At 47.3% G+C, this 20,523-nt stretch overlaps 1 protein-coding gene across 17 annotated transcripts in view; it reads right to left on the reverse strand.

Annotated features, from left to right (window-relative positions):
- The window catches only part of CAMTA1 (calmodulin binding transcription activator 1), a 784,924-nt gene that overhangs the window by 7,631 nt on the left and 756,770 nt on the right, over positions 1 to 20,523 (reverse strand). For 6 of the 17 annotated variants that reach the window (XM_039842302.1, XM_039842311.1, XM_039842303.1 and 3 more), the window contains 10 exons: positions 19,592 to 19,788; positions 19,115 to 19,193; positions 18,559 to 18,874; positions 17,637 to 18,160; positions 12,797 to 12,984; positions 12,063 to 12,309; positions 11,165 to 11,236; positions 9,779 to 9,799; positions 8,182 to 8,375; positions 7,312 to 7,386 (listed from right to left, as the gene is read on the reverse strand). In XM_039842302.1, the coding sequence (XP_039698236.1) occupies positions 7,312 to 7,386; positions 8,182 to 8,375; positions 9,779 to 9,799; positions 11,165 to 11,236; positions 12,063 to 12,309; positions 12,797 to 12,984; positions 17,637 to 18,160; positions 18,559 to 18,874; positions 19,115 to 19,193; positions 19,592 to 19,788 (1,913 nt within the window). Of the gene's footprint in view, positions 1 to 117; positions 559 to 4,347; positions 4,978 to 5,008; positions 7,165 to 7,311; positions 7,387 to 8,181; positions 8,376 to 9,778; positions 9,800 to 11,164; positions 11,237 to 12,062; positions 12,310 to 12,796; positions 12,985 to 17,636; positions 18,161 to 18,558; positions 18,875 to 19,114; positions 19,194 to 19,591; positions 19,789 to 20,523 lie in introns of those variants that run through there. The other 11 variants (XM_039842317.1, XM_039842314.1, XM_039842313.1 and 8 more) reach the window with 7 other exon arrangements.

Consider the following 20,523-nt stretch of genomic DNA (forward strand, 5'->3'; position numbering starts at 1 on the left):
CATCCTAGGCTGGAAGTAATCGCCCCTTTGGGATATTGTTGCAGTCTCAACCAAAAGAAAGAAAGAAAAAGTTGCATCATAATGTACTGACGTGATGTATAAGCAACAGCGCTGAAAGCCAGCAAAAGCCCACAGGGTTTATTTCCATCAGACGTCCGATGATAATTCATGAACAAATGAAGTAGGCCCGCTTCGGAAACTCGCAGTGGACGATGGCTCATGAGTGAAGCGTAAGGCAAAGCTGCTTCATTACATCTACTCAGGAACGCTCAGCCAGAGAAATGCTTCATGAGTCAGTGGATCTCAGCAGGTATGTTCCCGCGATGCCGGACGTCAAAAATATACAGGGCAGCCAGATGTGGCTTTCTGATTAGTTACCTGTTGCTCTGAGGGCTGCGAGAGCTTGTGGGGGAATTTAGGGAAAGAGAGATCTTGCCATTTTCCAGAAATCTCATTTGGATTGCAAAACAAAAGAGACAGAGAGGCCCAATAAGAATGACACAGAGCATGTTGTCTGCAATTTAACACACACCACTGTGTTCCAAAAATATTCATTTCCTGAAAGAGGCAAGTAAGACAAAAATTACTTTGGAGGTTGAAATTACATCACGAGACACACCCCACATCCATTTCTTACTCCTCGGGGCCACTGTGAAACCGCACCTCTTGTCAAATGTAACTGGAGTGGGACATCAGTTGACCTAGAGTGCTGTTTGCGTTTCTCAGTTACACAGTAGACTTTCAAGGCCTTGCTAGAGAGTTGTCCCTTAGGTAGAAGTATACGTAACAAAGCGAAAAGTATAAGCTGACTTTGGTGATGACCTTTGAAGAGATTTCTCGGGCCCCTCTGAATACTCAGTGCTGAAACCACCGCTTACCAAGGTACCTGGCAGCGTTGGCAAACCCAGTCGTCAAACAGAAAATTTGCTGTTTAAAAATTTGTGACCAAGAAGAGTTATCTTTTCTTCCTCCAGTGAGGGTTCTTTTATGCCCGGAGGAGAGCTTTGCCCACCTTTCTCAGACAAGGGTAACTAAGCCAACAATTTACAAGAAATAGATCATTTCGAAACCAGAATTTGCACTGTCTAATACCTGTAGCAATTGTTCTGGGTTACAGAGTGCTCTCGCAGAAATGCTACCTGCCACGGGGAGGAAGGGACTCGGCTAGGAACCGCTTCTCAGAGAGAGGTCTCTCCGATTTGCAAGGACGCGTCTCAATGTCCAGCACAACAGGAATGTCCCAAAGAGAGAAGTGGACGCCATTTTCTAACTAGGGAAAGAGGTACTGTCCTTTCTAGGGTTAGTACTTTGAGGATAAATCATTAGGTAATTCAATTATTTAATATTTCCTTTACGTATGAGGTATCTTGGTTTTCTGCTGCAATACTGAATAACATCCTGTTACACACACTGAAAATCCAACTGGAAGTAGCATTTTCAGCACGTGCACTTGAAAAGTTTCTTCAACCTCGGAAATCCTTCAGTCATTTGCTGAAAAGCAGTATAACAGCTTCCTTCAGAAAAATAATTAAAACTGTTGAATCGAATCTCTCTGTGTGTATAACAAGTTTTTTCTCTTAAATCAACAGTTACTGCATCCAGAACAGAACACATCCCCTGTGACGGTATCTTGAATTTGAAAGTTCTGTTTTAAGTGATTGAATAAATCAAAGGCTAAACCTGAAGTCAAAAAGAGCTGGGCTCAGGGAAGAGTCTTTGGTGCTTTTTCTTGGCCTTCCCCAAATGACTAAAAATGTGAAGCCTTTTCTGACTGCTCTGCTGCTGGCATTAGCCTGTCGTATGTCAATTCCGATGGCTGACGTCACCTACCTTTTAAGATATCTTTGTTTCATTAATGAAGGAATTAGGGTCACAAAGTGGTTTACAATCACTGCACCACACGACTTAATTCTTTCAGTTTTCAAATATCACCCTTTGATATGTAAACCTTAAATGTCTTAAATATGGCATGTTTTATAAATGAATAAAAAAAGGGATATTATCTTCTGTGACATAAATTCCAGAAATGTCAATTCTCCTCGGAGAACGCCATGCCTCCCGAGAGCAACTTCCACTTGGGGACTATCGGAGGGAGTGTCACTGTGACTTCTCTGATGGAACAGAGAGGGAGAGAGATCTTACTGGTAATCAGACAAAGTCGAAGTAAGTTATTCCTCAGTTTGTACAGGCAGATAAATAAGGCCATGCTAGAAGGGACCTAGAGCTTCTCAGCTGCTCTCTCGAGCTCCTTAAAGACCGAGAGGCATAAGGGATCTTATGAAATGCCAACTTAGCCTACAGTAGACACTTAAGAATTAAGGTAGGGACTCCGGTTGGCACTGAAAAGCACCTTTAGAAAATGTAGTCTTAAAAATGATCATCAATGTACCAGAAAGTAACAAGCTTCAAAAGCGCGTACGTTACCACTTTTACTGACCAGCATCAGACTACATTAACGCAGAACGCGCAAGATACAACTGTCAGTTAAACTGAACACCAGGGCACGCATCTGCTCTTAGAAAGTTTTTTTTTAAATGGACAGAAACATTATCTATGTGTGCAGTGAGTGGGAATAGAAAAAGAGAGAAGTGGAGATTTTTTTTTTTGTCCCCATTGTCTCTTGTATTTCAAACATGGACATCTCTGAGGCAGCTCTACTGCATGGGACGTGAACTATTTCATTGGTAAACTGCCTAATTCTAAAGAGGGCTAACTAGTTGATTTTACAAACGAGTGTAGCTGCTTTATTATTTTTTTTTAAGAACCAAATTTTTCCTTCAGCAACCAGCTATGGTTTTAAATAGGTGAGGCTTTACATCTTTTATAGGAATAATGTCTTAAATTAGGAATAACTTATAAAAATTCGTCTCCTATCATCGTAAGTTGGCAAACTTTATCAGAACCCAGCCACCATATTTGTTTGTGTGTTGTCTATGGCAGCTTTTGCGCCGGCAGAACTGGGCGTTTGCAAACAGATTGTGGGGCCTTTTAAGAAAAGGTTTGCTGACCCTTGGCTTAAAAATCTAATGACTAAGCATAAGCATCGACATCCATGTAGTTAGATGGGAACTAATATCTCCAGAAACGTTAGAAGTTTTAGATTCTTTGAAGCACGATCTTTTCTTAGGACTCTTACAAATGACGGCACCAAGTTATTAGTGCGAGGTCGAGGGGGAGGGGCGGGGAGGGGCGGTGTTGAGTGGAGTTGCCTCGGAAGAGGGAACTCCCAGATTGTATTTTTCACACGTCTTCTCTGGGACTACCTACAGGACAAAAGTTGTCAAATTAATTTAAATTCGAGGCTGATTTTGAGGAATTCTATTCCTGGTTTTTAAAAACGATTTTTGGGGGGCACTAAATCTTTTATTATAACTTAAGATGTGTTAAGGCCACATCCAGCGGAGACTTTCGCCCCTTGTGCATACTTACAAATCAGCATTATATTCTAAACCTCGGGAACACTCATGGTGTCTACTGAACACTTGTGTGTGATCCTGTCTTTAAAATACAAGTTCTGTTGGAACACCTCCTCTTAACTGCAGCATAGAACACACAGATTTAAGACACTTTACACCACGTTATCTTCGCTCAGGCTGGGAGTCAGGCTCGCTCAGGCTGGGAGTCGGGCTCGCTCACTGTTTTAAATGAATATCCTAGGTTGATCCTAAAAGGTCACCTTTGTGTACTGACTTACCTCATAGCGCCAGAGAAAGGGAGATTTAGAAAATAAAACTATAGGAACAGGGTAATGGGCAAACGGTAATTCTAAATGAGAAACAGATTTGTTAAAAGAAAAAAAGAAAAAGAAAAGTAAAGGCTAGTGAGCCTCCTTGCTTCGGAAATTTGGATGCGGCAGATGAGAGAATGTCATATGGCAAATTGCTGTAATCGCAACCAGCCACTCGCTCCATGTCTTCTGACAGCGCAGCCTTATTTAGATTTCCGCGTGTGCCGCCAGTCTTTTCTTTTTCCTTCTCGTACTGAAGGCTTCGCCCCCAAGTTCTAAGCATGCCCTGTGGCGGCTGCGGAAGGCCCTGCCCTTCACTTACTCATGCACTTGTACGTCTACTGTTTGTGACCGTTTTCCGGTCGTATAAGTAGCAGTGTTAGTAATCAGGGTTAGTTTTACTTGTATCTTATTTTCATTCAAGATGGATGTGAAACTTACTGGCATACCTAGGCTGCAGCCCCATGCAAGCAAGCAAAAAGCAAAATATTGAAAATGGAAGATAAACTGGCTGGCAGGCATCTAAACTCACCCTTTTGTACAGCCTATGGTCCACCAGGGGGCTTTAGACAGTAAAACAACACCAAAGAGCTATTAGCATGTGAGGGTCACAACAGAAATATTGTCAATAGCTTTATTTCAACAGAGAGTATAAAGTGGCTCCTTTTATGGAAAGAAAGAAGTGGTGGGGGCATGTGAAATGAGCAGGTAGAAAACTCGTCGATTTATTCTTAAGTCTAAAAATGTGGGGGACCATGTGACAGCAAATTCTTAAGAAATGGGACACCTCTTATTGATTCCTGAAGCCACTATCTACCTACTTTTTGCTAAGAGGGGGTCAGGTGAGGTTTTCTATTTTAATGCTTCTAAGGGACAACCCGCATAATTTCTCTTAATATCCGGTAACCCAGAACGAAAACAGGATTATACTCCGCCTAGGGAAAACACGAGTTAACATATCCAGAATAGGTTTTCGGGATTTCTCTAAATTCCTTCATCAAATACATAGGAACGGGCAGTCAACAGCGATCTCGCGCTGTCAGTGTATAAAGGATATTAAAATTTGCCTGCACATTTTTCTACAATCTGACCTATAAAAAAGCAAGTAACAAAAGGAGGTTTTAAACAAAAGTAGGGTCTTTATTTCATCCTAAATAATGAATGGAAATTCAGAGTCCGTTTTCTGATGCTCTCTTCATAACACACTTCCTTGTTAGCCTTATGAGGTTATCACCAGTTAGAACATGAACCTAGAAAAGGTAAAATCATCATGAAAAGCTTCCCTACCAGTTTCTAGAAAGAGAACTCTGAACACACGAATGAAAGGTTTCCTTTGTTCGGCCCACGTTGGGGAGCAGCCTTTTATGCATTTATGTTTTAAGTAACTTTTCGGGGGGGGGCGGGCACATTCAGAGCAGAGCAGGTATATGTCATTGAAAACAACGAGATCAAGTCTTAAGGTTGCCCAGACTGCGTCTGTACCTAACACTTTCTGTTGCTTTCCAGTGGTCCACTTCTACTGTTAATCTGTCTTTACGTAGATCATACTAAGAAGTTAGGCTGCTGTGAGGCAGAGACTATATGTCTCAGTCATCTCTGCTTAACTGCGGTTTCTTTGTTTCTAAAACGGGAACAACGATTTATACCTAAAAGAGTTGTTATGCGAACTGGCGAGACAGTTTCCAAGCATGATGCTCGCAACGCGGTAGTTCTTTTTTCAAACTGCGTTTAAATATCTGACCCTCTCAACTCACCTATTGGAAACATGGGGCATGCCTTGGGCCAAATAAAAGAAAGAAAAAAAAAAAAAAAGACAGACAGAAAACGGGCGTGGCACTTTATGTAATTTTGCTCATGTTCGCTAAGATTGCATCACCTATCCAGATTTTTGGAGCTTAAGGATAAGACTAAAAAAAAACACGGAAAATGTAACTTGTGAACAGTTTGGTTTGTCTGAAGTGGCCTAAAGCGAAATGTAAAGGTAATTTTCTTGGAAATAAAAGCTGTCAGGTGAGTATTAAGCACAGTCTCAACAGCGCTGGCGCTAACCTTCCTGGGCTTTCTCTCGTCTGGCAGGTGAGAGAGTAAAAGGGAAGAAGGGGTGGTGAGCACGTGAGGACATGAACGGGGCCCAGGTAAGTCCTACTCCATCGGATGCAAGGACTGGAGTGCCACGTCACAGGTGTGACTGAGTGATGGAGGAAAGAGACTGGCTCGGTAGGCTTGTGGAATTAATTTCACTATGTCGTGGCCACACCCCATGTTTTGATATGCGTTTCCTAAAGACTTCCTGTTTCAGGGCAGTGACCCGGGTACCGCACAGGCCGGCCAATAAGGGCGGGACCCGCCAGTCACTGCCTGGCAGAGGGCAGGTGGGTAGCTGAGGCATCTGCTTCTTTCCCAGCATCCTAGAGAACACCAAGCGTACCCTAAGGAAAGGTTTTACTATTGTTCACGTGTGTGGCTCCCTGCATCGTCCCTTGTGTCATGTAAAGGATCCTTTGGTTAATTTCCTAAAAGCACAAGTGCCCAGTTAGCCCCTATTCGGTCTCAAAGTCAAAATATTTTCCAAGTTAGCGAGTAGATGGTTTTAGGGGTAAGAAAAACTCAAGCAAAACGAAGCCTCTGAATGCGTGTGAACACTCGGGCTTCGGCACCATCGGACAGGAAGAGGAAACGACATTACGGGGTGCCCATGAAGGGGGTCTGGGAGCCGCACCCTGGCCGATGCCCGGAGGAAGTACAGGACCACGGGATGTCATCGCGGCCAGCTCCCACGGCCACTTACAGACCCAGACTGGACTGAGAGCCGAAAGAAACAAAACGCTCATCACCAGCCCCCAAAATCTAAGGAGAGGACCCCGTCTCCTTCACGAAGAGAGCTCCGATTTGAGGGAACCCCTGCAGCTTAGCTCCCCGGGAAGGTCGCGTGTCTCCGCGGAGGGCGGGGTCTCAGCGACCCGTGTTCTCCTAACTGCAGATGCGCCTCTCATGTCAGATGCGCCCTTCCCTGCGGTTTCACTGCCAGAACTTCTGCTCCTCGGCAGGGACTAGCTTTATTAGTTTAACGTGGCCTGTGGGCCACTCCGTGTCCAGCAGAGGGCAGCAGCTATTCAGCAGAAATTCTACAGCAGGAACTCGGAATTAGTGGCTTTCTACCCTTTCCTGGGGAATAGAAACTGTTTATTTTCTGTCTGGACACACATTAGCACAGTCAGGGGTTAGCGTGCAGAACGTGCTGCGACAGGGCACAGAAATAACACGCTAAAGGGGCACGTGGGACGAAAAGCTTGTCCGCGTTAAGCTGTCCTTGCGCTGAACTGAAACAGAGAAACGCTGGCGTGACTGTCCACCGTCCACCGTGTGCGCATGGTCTGGAACGGCTACGAACCTTCCCGCGGCAGCAATCGGTCCCTAGTTAGCGGGGTCGTACTGTCCTGTGGCAGTGTGGGAGGATTCTTTTGATTACTTGGAGGGGAGGGGGCGGGGTGGTGGCTCTACGTCGGAGTTAATGAGTGGTTCGGGGGAGCAGGGTTGTTTTATTAGTCGTGATGAGTAAAATGTATAGACGAGGGCTAATGTACCTGTGACGACAGCGTCGGAGAAACCTCATTATTTTTCGAGCAGCTTGGTCCTGCTTTTTGGTTAGCAAACTGCTCCTGGAAAAGCCAGAGTATTAATTAATGTCACGGGGAGGGCGCTGTAAAACTTGATATGCAAAAGTTGACAACGAGTCAGTAGGGATACAGGACTTTCAATGAAACGGTTCCCGTAGCAAATCCGCCAGCACAAGCGTATGCGGCTTTCCGGCCCTGCATCTGAGCATCGCTGGGAGAAGCGGGTGGGGCTGTGGGAGCACTTCCGACCAGCTCTAAGGGCGACGACGTAAAAATGGAAAATCAGATGTCACTCGGCAACACTCGATACGATCGCTTTGCTGAAAGAGGCCTTCTGGCATTCGATGGGCTTTCTCAGTTTAGACGTGGACCTGCCTGACTCTGACCCTCTGGGCTACTATTTTCTCAGCTGCCTGTGCCAGCAGAGTCCACGGTGCGAAACATTTTTCTTACACTCTCTCAAGCGGACTCGCTTCGCTCTACCTTTCCAAGTCCTCACGTGTAGTGACGCCTCCTTTTAGACTACTATGACAGAGTGCCACCGTTCTGAGCAGAAACTCGGGTCCTGACAAATTCTGATATAAGTTGAAAATGGGCCAGTGACATCGAAATCGTTGGGTGGGAGGGGGACGGAGAACGAGCTAAACAGACAAAACGAGACGACTCGCAGGCAGAACTATACGACGTCGCGATATCTAGAATGGTCTGGATAGGAAATGGGTGCAAAATTCTTTAGTCCCTGCACAGACCCTGACGCCGGCACAGGGCCATCCGGGCAACTAAGTCGGGGTTCTCTTCCCCAAACAGCTTTCGCTCCGCGACACCTCCTCGGCTCACCTGAGTTTCTGCTGGACAATCACAGCCGTCCGGCGAGCCTGCCGTCGCTTGCCGCATTTCTTATAGCTCCGGTAATACTTCTGGATCAGCACAGCCGCACGCCGGCTCTGCTGGAATTTCTTCTGTTCGTAGTAACTTCGGAATTTGCTCTGGATGAGGATGGCAGCCTGTGTCATCTTTTTATAAAGTGCATACTGCAGGGGAAACAAGAAGAAGCAAAACCAGTAACAACGGGAGCCACTCGAGTTTTGTGTTCTCTGAGCTTATCAGGGGAGGAAAGAAGAGAAATGACTTTTTCCCCTTTATTACCAGATTCTCTCTGTTTTGGGTTTAATCGCCAAAGAGGCAAACTGAGAATCATCACACGTACCTTTGTGAAATGCAAAATTTTACTTTAAGGATCACCTTCAGATCAAGTATTGCTTAAATTATTTGGGAAAAATGCTTTCTCCCCAAAACATCAAAATATATTGCCCTTCTTGAAAACAAAAATTAATAGCAAGCCATTTAGACACTTAGGAATCTTAAAAACTTACATAGAAAAATGTAAAAGTGTAAGGTTAATATTCACTATCCAATTTGGAAGCATTCTTAATTAACCTTCTGCGGGCCTCCCGTGCCCCCCACCCCCACAAGCGTACTCAGCAGTCAGCATCCAGTTCCTAACCATCATTTCATGTAAGAAATTTCTGAGTTACAAGGTCCCAAATACAAGGCTTATCATGAAACGCTGACACCTTTGAGCCATTTTAACCTGCAAAAGATTGACACTCATAGGACTAACACGGGGGTGAAGCCACGAATCCCGGAAAGTCATCGTGGAACTGGGGACCGCTCGGGAGCCAGGGCAGGCGGCCCCCCGACCCAGCCTGCAGCAGAGCTGCCAAGATGAAGGGTGAGGGCACGTGAGAAGGCTGCTCTGCCATTTCTGTCTCTACGCACTAAAAATACAGAGCTCTCCATATTTAAAAAATGCTATTCCAAACTGCTCAGGACACAGAATATGACCCTGGGGATGACCAAGCCCTCTGCTTTCAAGAAGGTGACTTACCAGCATGGGGAAAAACAGTCCTCAGAACAGCCCTGCGCCCAAGTACACCACTGCGTGTATGAGGCGGGGTAAGAAGAAACTGACTTCTTAGAATGTTCTAGACACAAGAGCCTTCTGCAAGGATCTTGTTCCTCTCATCTGACCTGCTTTATATTTGCATCTGCGATATCCTACAGAGATTCTGTGGTTTTCAACAGCGCGGCCTACGTGCACCGCACACCCAGAGCCTGCTGGGCCCGGAGCACACCGGGGGAAGGTGACTTACTCTGCAGCTCACTGGGCTCGCGGGAACTGGCTTGGATGGATTCTTTAGATTGACGTTGGCCAAGAAAACGTCCAATTATCACTACTGTCAAAACATACTACTCCAACTGAACAACTACACGGTCCCCGGAGGGCAGATGCACTGTGGTTAATGGCCTGGCAAGGGGAGTATGCCTATTTCATGACCCTGCCAACCGAAGGGCCCTTCTTGTAGCTGGTGATGGGTGTGGAGTTTGTGACTCTGGTGGAATGGTTTGTGAGAGGGCTTGGGTATATCATTACCTTCAAGGCTATCCATGTCAGCTTGGGGGAGAAACAGAAAATACAAGATTAATGTTAGATTGCTGAATAGAATGAAATTAAAAACCAGAACCGATAAAACGCCCACCACCACCAACAAAAAAAGGCAGCCTGGCTGTATCAACGCCTTCCGTCTTCCAAAATATCTGCCTCACATTTGTCAATATTTCAAAAAGGAACGCCTTCTGTCTTACTGGATGTAGGCAACACGTCTTTGGGAGGGGATTAAAAAGACCCTCACATTTTGGAATAAACACCTGCTGTAATCGCGGACGCGAAACTCCGATTCTGTGCATCACCTGCGCTAACACGCGGCCTGCCTGCCACACGGGGACCGGAGGGCAAGGCCGCGCCCCCTCCCGCCGCAGTTACAGGGACTGTGGTGTCAGCGTTTACACAATAAACCTTCATTTTCTGGGATCAAGAACTCAACTGGCCATAAGATGAAGGTAGCCCCGCCCCGCCCCACTCACGGATAGGGCTGAATCCCAGAGAAATGAGAAATCGAAGCCCTAGACCAGAAAAGAGGCCACAGCCCCGAATCTCTATGTGGCTAGTGTACGTCTTAGCATTTATTATTCCTGAAATGAAAAGATAAAACCTACCTAAAGCGCAACCTAATAAAAGGTTCCAGAATTTACTGACAGGACTGGACTTTATCATACGAACCATATGAAACTCAGTTAGGCAATGTTTTATACTTTCTAACCACCTACGTTAGAGAGGTCTCATTAATACGTTCTTAATTTCTCTGAGCCTCGGCTTCTTCATCTGTAAAATGGAAATCAAATCGTTTACTCCAAATAACGGTAAGGGCCGAATGGGGTGATATGCCTGAAAGAAAGAGCTGGGACATACAGGGACGTACAGGTCCCCCATGCTAGTTACTTAACCCTGCAGGCTGTTTCCGGCAGAGGAAGACTGCAGGAAAGGGTACTTAGATATTCTCGCATCTGTTAAGGAGGGAATGCAAAAGCAACCTCAGCTTTCCAAAGATCGTGACACTCACTCACTCTAAGATGGATATAAAGAAGGCTAAAGGAAAATGGCTAAAAGTGCTATCGTCTAGTTGCTCCGGAGTTTTATGTGTGTCAAGGCCCTCGCTTCACACGCCAACGACCTCCTTCGTATCAGCCCAATATCTCAGGCAGGTGGTAATAGAAAGGCCAAAACCTTGAACGAAAATTATTCTGTGGCATCGGTTTAGTTGCGAACTTTTCTTTTACCCCCTGGCACGGGTCCCTCTGGTTTCTAATGGAGGCGATTCGGAGCCGGCCCTTGAACCGAGCAGGGAGCACGTTAGGGTTTCGGGGGCCTCGTGCGTGCCGGGTGAGGCGCACCGCCCCCTGGGACCCGAGCCTGGTTTACCTGCTTGTATTTTCGGTAACAGCGCTGAATGACGGCGGCAGCCACTTCCTGCTGTTCTCGCAACGGTCGGCCCTGAAAGGTAAAGGAAAAATATTTTTTAATAATTTAGTATAAGGAAATGTCAACTTTCCTAGGACTTACGTAGAATTATCGCTCATTTCATTAACTTTGTCGGAACTGAGAGCCTGGGTTTAGCAAAATATAGTGATAATTTTAAGTATAAATTTAAAAAAATGAATTTACAGAATAAATCTCCAACTACTCTTGCTAAGCAGAACCGTGATATTTAGATGTTAGGAGGCCTCGAAACACATCCATTCGTAAAGTATTTAACAAATCAGGTATTTGTCCTTATAAACTGCCAGATCTCCACTGTCCTTTCCCAAGATAACGTTAGCCCTCTACTCTCGGACGAATGAGCCATGGCTTTTAATGCCGGCTTAGGGCAGCGATTCATTTGAGAGCCTGGGGAAGACTAGGACCCTCTCCCACCTAAACTGCACACACGGCTGCTTTACCCTAAAATTTCAGGAGTCTGTGGGCTGCCTCAAGTCAGTCCCTAGGCCTCCGGTTAGAAACCCCTGCTCCGTGTCATAAATTCCTTGTGGCAGAGGCGCCAACTCAAATGAATCGCCGCCTTAAGCCGTAGTAACTAAATGATAAATACGTTATTTACCAGCAGTAAGTTGAGATGCTGATATCCACCATACTACTGGTCAGGTTTTTCTGTTTGTTTGTTTGTTTTTTACTACAGCCTCTGAAAATTATTAATGATTCCAAATAAAAAATTCTACAAACTCAGAGGAAAAAAAGAAACGGCGTATGTTCTAGCTGGGCTGCTTCTGACTTCCGTCCACCTCCCTGATCTTAGGAGCATCACGGCAGGACTGTCCTCTACCTTGTATTTCCGGAACGCCGTCTGGACGAGCCTGGCCGCTTCGTAGAGCTCTCTCTGCTCGTGGTCAGACAGGGTTAGCTGAGCGAGCTCATTCTCCACCTTCTCACTGGTCGACGCGCTCAGGAACTCTGACCAGTCGGCCGCAGAGGGCAGGCTCGGTCTCTCGAAAGCCATCTCGCTGACCGGAGAGCCTCCGGGGCTCAAGCTGGTATTGGAAGAAGGGGTCAGAGGCTCGTTGTACGCGCTCCTGAAGCGAGAGGAGACACGGGCGGCAGACTGGTGACCGATCTGCCCCGTCCGTCACATGCTGACTTAGGAGACGAGACGGCGGCCACCAGGAGCCACTGTGGACTGTCAGGAATATGCCCCTGGTCGGTCGGCTAAGTCACTAAACGTGCCCGACCTGAATCGTCCTCCAGCCTGTAAGTGCACGCTGAGCACTTGTGACGAGTTTACTGCTATGCGAAGTGCTAACCCCACGAAGTACACCGCCCTCTCTGCTCTAATGGAACTTCGACTGCATTTGGGGAAAAACCGTATGATACGTCATCTTACGTGCTCCGATTCGGGGAGAAAAGCCATGGAAGAGGTGAGGACATAGCGGGTCTTGCAAGTGACAACGGAGCTTGTCCTAATGCCTCCCCCGCTCGCTAATAAGGTCCTGCCGACTCAGCACCCCTCTGACTAGGCCGATGGGTCACCCACGCTGCCACTTAAACCCCGCGTAGACTGACCTGATCTGGACGGCACTTGGCAGATGGTCGACATCGGCCAGGTAACTGGCCAGCCAGCTCATTGTACCGCTAATAGTGGCCGTATCTGTTTTCTCCAGGGTTGAGGACTCCATGGGCACGAAACTCTCCTGCTTGATTCGGTCAGGCGTGGCTTCAATGATGTGTTCTGCCAGCGTCATCATGTTTACCTGGAAGCCGGCGTTCACAAGACACGGGTTAGAAGGGAAGCTCCGACGTTAGCCAGGCCTACCTCCCCTCCCCGACCTTGGAGGAAAAAAAACAGGGCGATGGGGGGCGGACACCTCAGTCCGGTTCACTCCATGTCGTCGGGTTTTACACAGTTCACCCGAATGTGCTGAGACCTGATCTCCAAAGCACAGTTTGGCCATAGACCTTTAGTCACGTCTTATAGCACTTCCGGCTTGTGCCCACTCTCTACTGCCACCTAGAATCAACCACTTAATGATGCCACGACTAGGCAATTCTATAATAAGTTGTCATAGTAACATGGTGACACTACTGGTTACCTAACCAATACCTCCCCGCCCCCGGCCCTGCCATTGTGCCTGGCCTAGAGAACCCATTTCATGGAGAGAAGAAATGAGCCAAACCCCAGGGGACAGCTCGTGTGTGACAAGACAATCGTGATAAACCCTGTCTGGGCTTTCCGCCCTCCTGTGCACAGAGGGAGACTGTGACCCGCTTCTGGACAATGAGACAGAAGACCCACTTCTGGAAGACTGCCAGGAGGGCCTGAGGCAGAGACGCTGCTCTCCCCACGAAGGGTACCAGTGTGCCTGGCCCTCCCGCCCTCCTCCTGCCTGACTGACCGCAGACAAGCTCGCAGTCACACTGTGATGACCGCAAAGCGCCAAGCACAAAGAGGAGGGCCAACAAGAACAGAACACCCAGAAAAAAGTCTGGGTCCCCGATGGCATCACTGAGCAACTGAACCTGTGGACTGCTTGTCATGTGAGAAAAATACATTGTTTTTTCAAATCAAACCGCCGCAGTCAAGTGATACTTGCGCCCAACACATTCCTGACAGACGCAGTTAGGAACCCTTAAGATGCATCTGGAGTGAGTGAGGTGCACGTTATCGGAACCAGAGACGTGGCCTCGTTTCAAAACCGTCCTCACACATCTCCTGATAACAGAGATTGCAATACGGCAGTTTAAGTTTCTAAGTGAACTGAAAATGTTCTGGAAGGGTCTATACACAGGTGACAAAACGCTTATCTTACGACATGAATCTTTAAAAACTTTATGCTAAGTGGAAGAAGCCAGACACAGAAGACTACATCATTTATGATCCCTTTTCCATGAAATTTCTGGGGATAGAAATCAGGTCGGTGGTTGCCCGGGACTAAGATGGGAGCAGAGATGGACTGCGACGGCCCAGGGGGCTTTGGGGGGTGATGGGAGGGTTCTAAGTGGAATCGTGGGGCTGGCTGCACAGCTGTATCCATGTGAAACATGCACCACGCTGAACACGTGCAGCAGGTGCATGTCCTGGGCTGTAACTTAAATCTCGATAAAGCTGTTGAAAACACGAGTAATTTTCTAAATTTTCAACACAGAACAAGAATTATTTTTGTAACAGGAATACAAAACAAAAACGTTTAGAGAAAAAATATCTCAGCTTTTTGTTCCTCACTATTGGCTCCCTTGATTTGTAACTCAAACAGTAGGAAGTACGTCCTACCTTGATTTTTTTTTTTACCCCAGGAAAATGTTAAAATATTTTATTAAAAGCAAAGTGGAAATTCTGGAGCCGGAAGACTCTGGAGACTGACTCTATAGTCACCCCCCAAATCCTCTGTTTTTATAAACACCTATCAGTAAAAGAACATCTTAACATCGTAAGTGCAACACTCTGGAATACTAAGTAGCTGATTTTTTTATTGTAATGGCTACAAAAGCAATGAAATTTAAATAAGTTTAAACCAAATAATAATATTCTAAGCAGTTGGACCTAAAAAATCATGTCCTTCATTTCTAAATTTCTTGGATTATAGTCAGAGAAGATAGCTTTTAAATGTGCAGCTTTGGGTTCTTATTTAAATTCTCTTGGTGTCCTGGTATATGAGCAATATTCATATACATGTCTTGAATATATAAAAAACCAATTATATATATTTACTAGGTATATTAATTACATATATCTGCATAACTACATATATTATGTATTGAACATATCATTTATAGTAAATCTACATTAAGCCAAGCTTTATAACTACTGGTTCAATTTTTTTCGTATCTTTTCATATTTACTTGATCCAACAAATTCTGAGATGGTTGTGTTAGTCTCACATTGTCATTATAGTTGTGGCTCCACATGTTACATTTACTAGTTTTTGCCTTCATATTTAAGAGTTAGGTTGTTAGGTACACAATGGTTCGTGACTGATCCTCGGTACATTATATACATATGTACTTATTATATCTGTGTACTATTTGCCTTGAAGTGTACTTTTTGTCTATTTTCCTTTATACATATTTGTCTTTTATATCTTTCCCCATCGCTTCGTTTTCTCGTTTCATTTCATTTTAGTTGTCTTTTGCATACAACATATAGTGAGTGTATTTTGCTTTTTTTTTTCACCCAATCTGAGAATCTTCTAAATAGAGTTATCAGTCACCAAAGCAGGAAGGAATTGGAAAATATTCCTATATGACGTTTTCTGTTTTCTATTACTATTGTTATTTTGTTACTGTTCCTGAATTTTTTCCAAATGGGGCAAATTTTTTCTTCTTCAGTGGCACAGAAGTTCTATGGCCTGTTTCTATGCTACCTATTAACCTGACATTTCTAAGAAGCGTATTTCAGCCCACACGTATCTGTCAATCTCACAGGAACAAAGCCTGTTATCTCTTGAGCAGAAGAACTGCTTTAAAACCCTTCTACCTTCTTCACTTCCTGCCCTCTCTGGTTTCGATTAAAGAATTCAAAATTTTAGTTCTAGGTTATTTTTTACACATTATTCCTCTTCTATTTAAAGAACTCCCTCTTAATAACTGCCTTATACATACAACCACACCCTCGATAATTATTCAGACAGATCATTTTTACTGGTTTTATTGTCCATTCCTCCATGAACTCTGGCTGGCCCTTTCTTGGATTATTTCATTATTTTTCATGGTTATTTTTTCATTTGGCTAAAGTGCTTCTTTAGACTGCCGCTTTTTTCATAGATGTGTCCTCGATTTAGCAAAATGTTATTATTGTCTCAAGGCTCGGTGAAAATATAAAATGGATTTTTAAAGGTCATTTTCTAGTCTAGGCAACGACTCTGTTGCAGTGACGGATATCTGCTACAAAGCTGCATTGTCGCGTGGATATTTAAACTTCATTAAACTCAGATAAAATGAGGAATTCCGTTCCTGAGTCACACCGGCTGCGTTCCGGGTGCCCAGCACCACGTGTGACTCGTGGCCGCACTGCCGGACCGTGCAGGTGTGGGACACCTCTGCCCCCGCGGGAAGCTCCAGCGGACAGCACTCTTCGAGATGCTTGACTTGGTTCTTCCTCCTTAGAGCTGATTTTCATAGTCTGGTGATGTGTGACTATATGTTTATGTTTATAAATATTGTTCTAGGTGGCTTACGACTGGTATCTGGTATGGGTTCCATCAGGAACTGGTAAACTGTGGTGGCCACGTCCAGCCAGCGACCTGTTTGTGTAAATAAAGTCTGACTGGCACGTAGCCGCAGCCATTCATTTACTGTTCCCTGAGGCTGCTTGTGCGCTGTAGAGGCAGACTGAGCAGTCATGACAAGGTCTGCACGGCCCACAAGGCCTAGACTATTTACTATTTGGTCCTTTACAGAAAACGTGTGCCCACCCTTGTCTAAAATAGCATCTGATTTCCCAGCCTGCCCCCCGGCCCACCTGTCCCCGTCCCCCCGTCTCCCCGCCACCGGTGGCTCAGTAGTGGAGCTGCGACCACCCAGGGGGTGGGAGGGCACTGGTCCCGTACCGGCCTCCCCCTTGTGCTGGGCGGGGGCTCGGTGCTGGTCCCCACCTCAGAGGCCGGCCGGGGTATGGGACCTCCGGCCTCTCTGTCGCCACGTCGCACCCCGGTGCACGGCGCCCTACTGTGGGAGGTTTTTCCTGGGGGAGGTTTTTCCTTTTACGTTTGCTTCGGGCCATATTGATGGGAAGTGGGAAAATGAGGACGTCGGACACACGTCCTCGGGCTGCTGGTCTGGTCCTCCCCTGCGTAGCACATTTTACTGACTGGAATGCGCTTGCGTAATAGAATAGCCCGACCTCAAGTTTACTTCGGCATACATTCTTTGAACCTATAACAATTCTCATGCTCTGAAGGGATTCGGGAGTTCCTAGATCTCTTAGGAGGGCAGTCGAGTTCCGCTTCAGGGCTGTTTCATTGCATCTCATGAGAGCCTCATGCCGGATATGCCCTTTCTGGCTGGTGACGGCCGTGCTGATCAAACCGCTTACGTTGTTAAGTTCTAACCACAGGTCTCTCATCCTAGGCATGACCCTACCATGACTAGCACCTAAACCCGTGGAACCAGTCACCCCGGATGCAAGGAAGCAGCAGGGTCCCGAGTGGGTCCTGAGGAGCCGGGGCGGGCGGCTCTGCTGGGCCCTGGCCCCTCCGCTGCTCCGGCCCGTTCCTTCCCAGCGCCGACTCCCTGGGTGAACTCGCGACCCAGGCAAAGACGGCGCTTCGCATCCTCACGCGAGAGACCAGCCTTCCGACCCGCCACAGGGAAGGCGGTCGGTCGCGTGACCTCTGGACATGGGGTGTGAGGGTCGAGGCGGCGGTGACGGACGCCCCGGCCTCTGCGGGCTTACCTCGCCTGAGCTTACCTGGATGTCGTCCATGGGCTGCGAGCAATCTTCGTTTTCTGCACTATCGTGGTAGGACCCCAGCTCTGTATTCACCACCTCTCTGTTAGCCATCATCAGGACACTCATTGGTTCCCGTGGACGCACCTGTGAAGGTGCTGCCTCCTTTCCTACACTGGTCCCCTTCGGATTTCCAGTCACCTGTGCTGTAGACACACCAAGGTAAAGATCTTTGGAACTCCGCTTTCCTACGGGCCGGGGTCCAGAGGCTTGGCCTCCTGCAGGCTCTGGAGCGGGAGGGGAGAGCTCCCGGCTGTGGTCCCTCACTCCTTCACTGGGGCTCACTGCCTCTGGGACAGACTGCTTAGAACTAGGGCTCTGCTTCCTGAGATTTGGCTGTTCCAGACTCAGTGCAGTGGAAAGCAGCTTCTCCTGCCTTGCCTGGAAGTACTCAGGGTTCAATTTATGCTTTTTGGGAGCTGGATAATCTTTGTGGCTCTCACTGCTGTAGTAATTAGAGGGTTCAGACCGAGGTCTTCTCAGCTCTGAAAAGTACAGTAGAAAGGATAGTCAGGAATAAAATCAGGAATCCTAAAGAATTAACACTTTCTCTATGCCTGAGAGACACGAAGGGCAAAGCCGGAGCTCAGGACGTGTCCCTGACACTTAAATATTCCCCAGCGGCACGTGTCGTATCCAGATAATCCTCCTCCAGAATCTTTCTTGCACGGACATAGATTTTTTTGCTGCTTTCTGCATTTTGCTGGGGAGTGGGGAATAGTGAGGAAGCACTAGACAGTCTTACAGCTAAAAGGGAAAATCGGAAACGTAAAACCACCCAAACCCTTAAATGCCTGTATCTTACGGGCTCTTCTGAGGGTGGCTGAGGGGAAGCGCTTGGGAAATCTGCCAAGTCTGAGATACGACGCTCTGAAATTTTTACCTGGATTGGTACTTGCAATAACGGTGACTCCTTTCGGTATTTCTGGAGAGTCGATGGCTTCACTGTGCCACTGGGTCATCCAGCTATCTGTAGTAGGCTCTTCGCTTGGAGGACAGTGGATTCTGGGGCTCTGGCCCAGCTGAGCCTGCTCATCTCTCTGCAGGTGCTCCAGACATTCTGCTAATTTCACATGACCCCTTGACCTGGCAATCCCCAAAGGCAGCCTTCCTAGAGAGTCAGGGATAGAGATGGCCCGGCGGTCCCACTTGTAGAGCACGACAGCGGCTTCTACGTGCCCTAGGGCACACGCCCACATCTAAAACAAATAAGGAGACAGAGCGAGCGTTCTCAACGCGAGTAAGACGTATTTCACTTTGCCGCTGCGGCCACCTGACAGATTCACCCTTGCCGGCGATGCCGACGGGGCCACGAATGTCACCGTTACAAAGCGGCTCTGACAACATCATCGGTCCGTGAGGGATAACACAGGGCGCCAGGCACATCCCTACGCCGGCCTAGAAAAACGGTTCGGGAAGTAAAGGAAGCCATTCCTTACCAGAGGGGTACAGGAGAAGTGGTCCACATTCAAGGGGTCGACCTCCAGCTCCAGATCGATACTATCTGCGTGCTTCGTGCTGTAAGGGAGAGCACCAGCAATTACTGAAAGATTACTCAGTGTTGGAAGGAATCGCTGACGGTTACCAAACCCCCGAGGCGAAACCGGGCTGAGCATCAACACCCTTCAGGTGACGAGACAGGGTCCCGAGTTTCACAGGGTGGCTTGGACTCTCGATTTGGCTAGGTGCCCAGAGGAAATAAAAATTCCAGCGTTCGGTTAGTGTCTTGCTCAGTATATATGAACTTGGGCAGAAGTTCATAAAGTTCTCTTGGAAACTGGCCTCGGAGGAAGCCGTTTGCTAACAGGCTAGCACGCTCACTGAATGGCCAGATCTCCACACTAGTGAAACGCTCAAGGACAAGCCGCGTGTCGCTGAGCGAGGACGCCCACCGGCCGCGGGCACCCCGGCCTTACCGCCATTTGATGAGGGTCTGGATGAGGGTGGCGTAACCCTGGGCAGCGGCCAGGTGTAAGAGGGTCATCCCACGGAACGTCTTCGAGTGGATCAGATGCTTGGACTTGGCCCAGCAGGCCCGGCTCATCATCTTCTCGCAGACGACAACCACGCGGCTCTCAAAGCAGCTCCCCAAGGTCCCGGGGCCAGAGGCGCACTGCGGTGGGAAAGCACGCATTACGATGGGAGGCCCCCCCCCAACGTCGGCGTTCCCGTGGAGGGGAGACAAACGCTTTACGACGAGCGGCTCGAAATGGGAAACACAAAGCTGAAAATCGAGAGACACTGCACCAGAGAGGCCAGAATGAGCTTAGTTCAGCTCTGCGGCTCATATCTGCAGTCATGGCACAAGGTAATTTTCCACAACTGGAAGAATTCTAGAGTCTGTCTATTACAGCTGACACCGTGATCATAAACGTCATGCTGATCCATCTCAGGGAAAGCGTATACTGCTAAAAACAAAAAAAAACAAAAAAAAACCACGGCCCTAGCCTCCCAGGGGAAGTGAACGTCGCAGGAAGCACAGTGCTGTGAGGAGACACAGCAGAGCAACTCTCCCAGTGCTGCCCCCTGGGGACGCCTGGACCCACTCCCCACCCCCCCCACCCCCTCGCTGCTTCTGCAGACTTAAGTCGCTTTGATGGGGATTTCTCCCCCAAAGGAACATTTAAAAATATCCAATGATTCATTTGCGACAACAAGAAGGCATTATTCTAAGTGAAATAAGTCAGACACATACCATAGGATCTCACTTACAAGTGGGATCTAAAAAACAAACAAACAAACAAACAAAAAACCTGAACTCGTAGATACAGAGAACAGACTGGTGGCTGGCAGACGGGGGTGGGGGGAGGGAGAACAAAATGGGTAAAGGGGGTCAAAAGGTACAAAC

This window comes from Pteropus medius, unplaced genomic scaffold (genome assembly GCF_902729225.1).
Source record: "Pteropus medius unplaced genomic scaffold, Ma_sr-lr_union100, whole genome shotgun sequence".
In the NCBI taxonomy this organism is placed as follows: Eukaryota; Metazoa; Chordata; class Mammalia; order Chiroptera; family Pteropodidae; genus Pteropus; species Pteropus medius.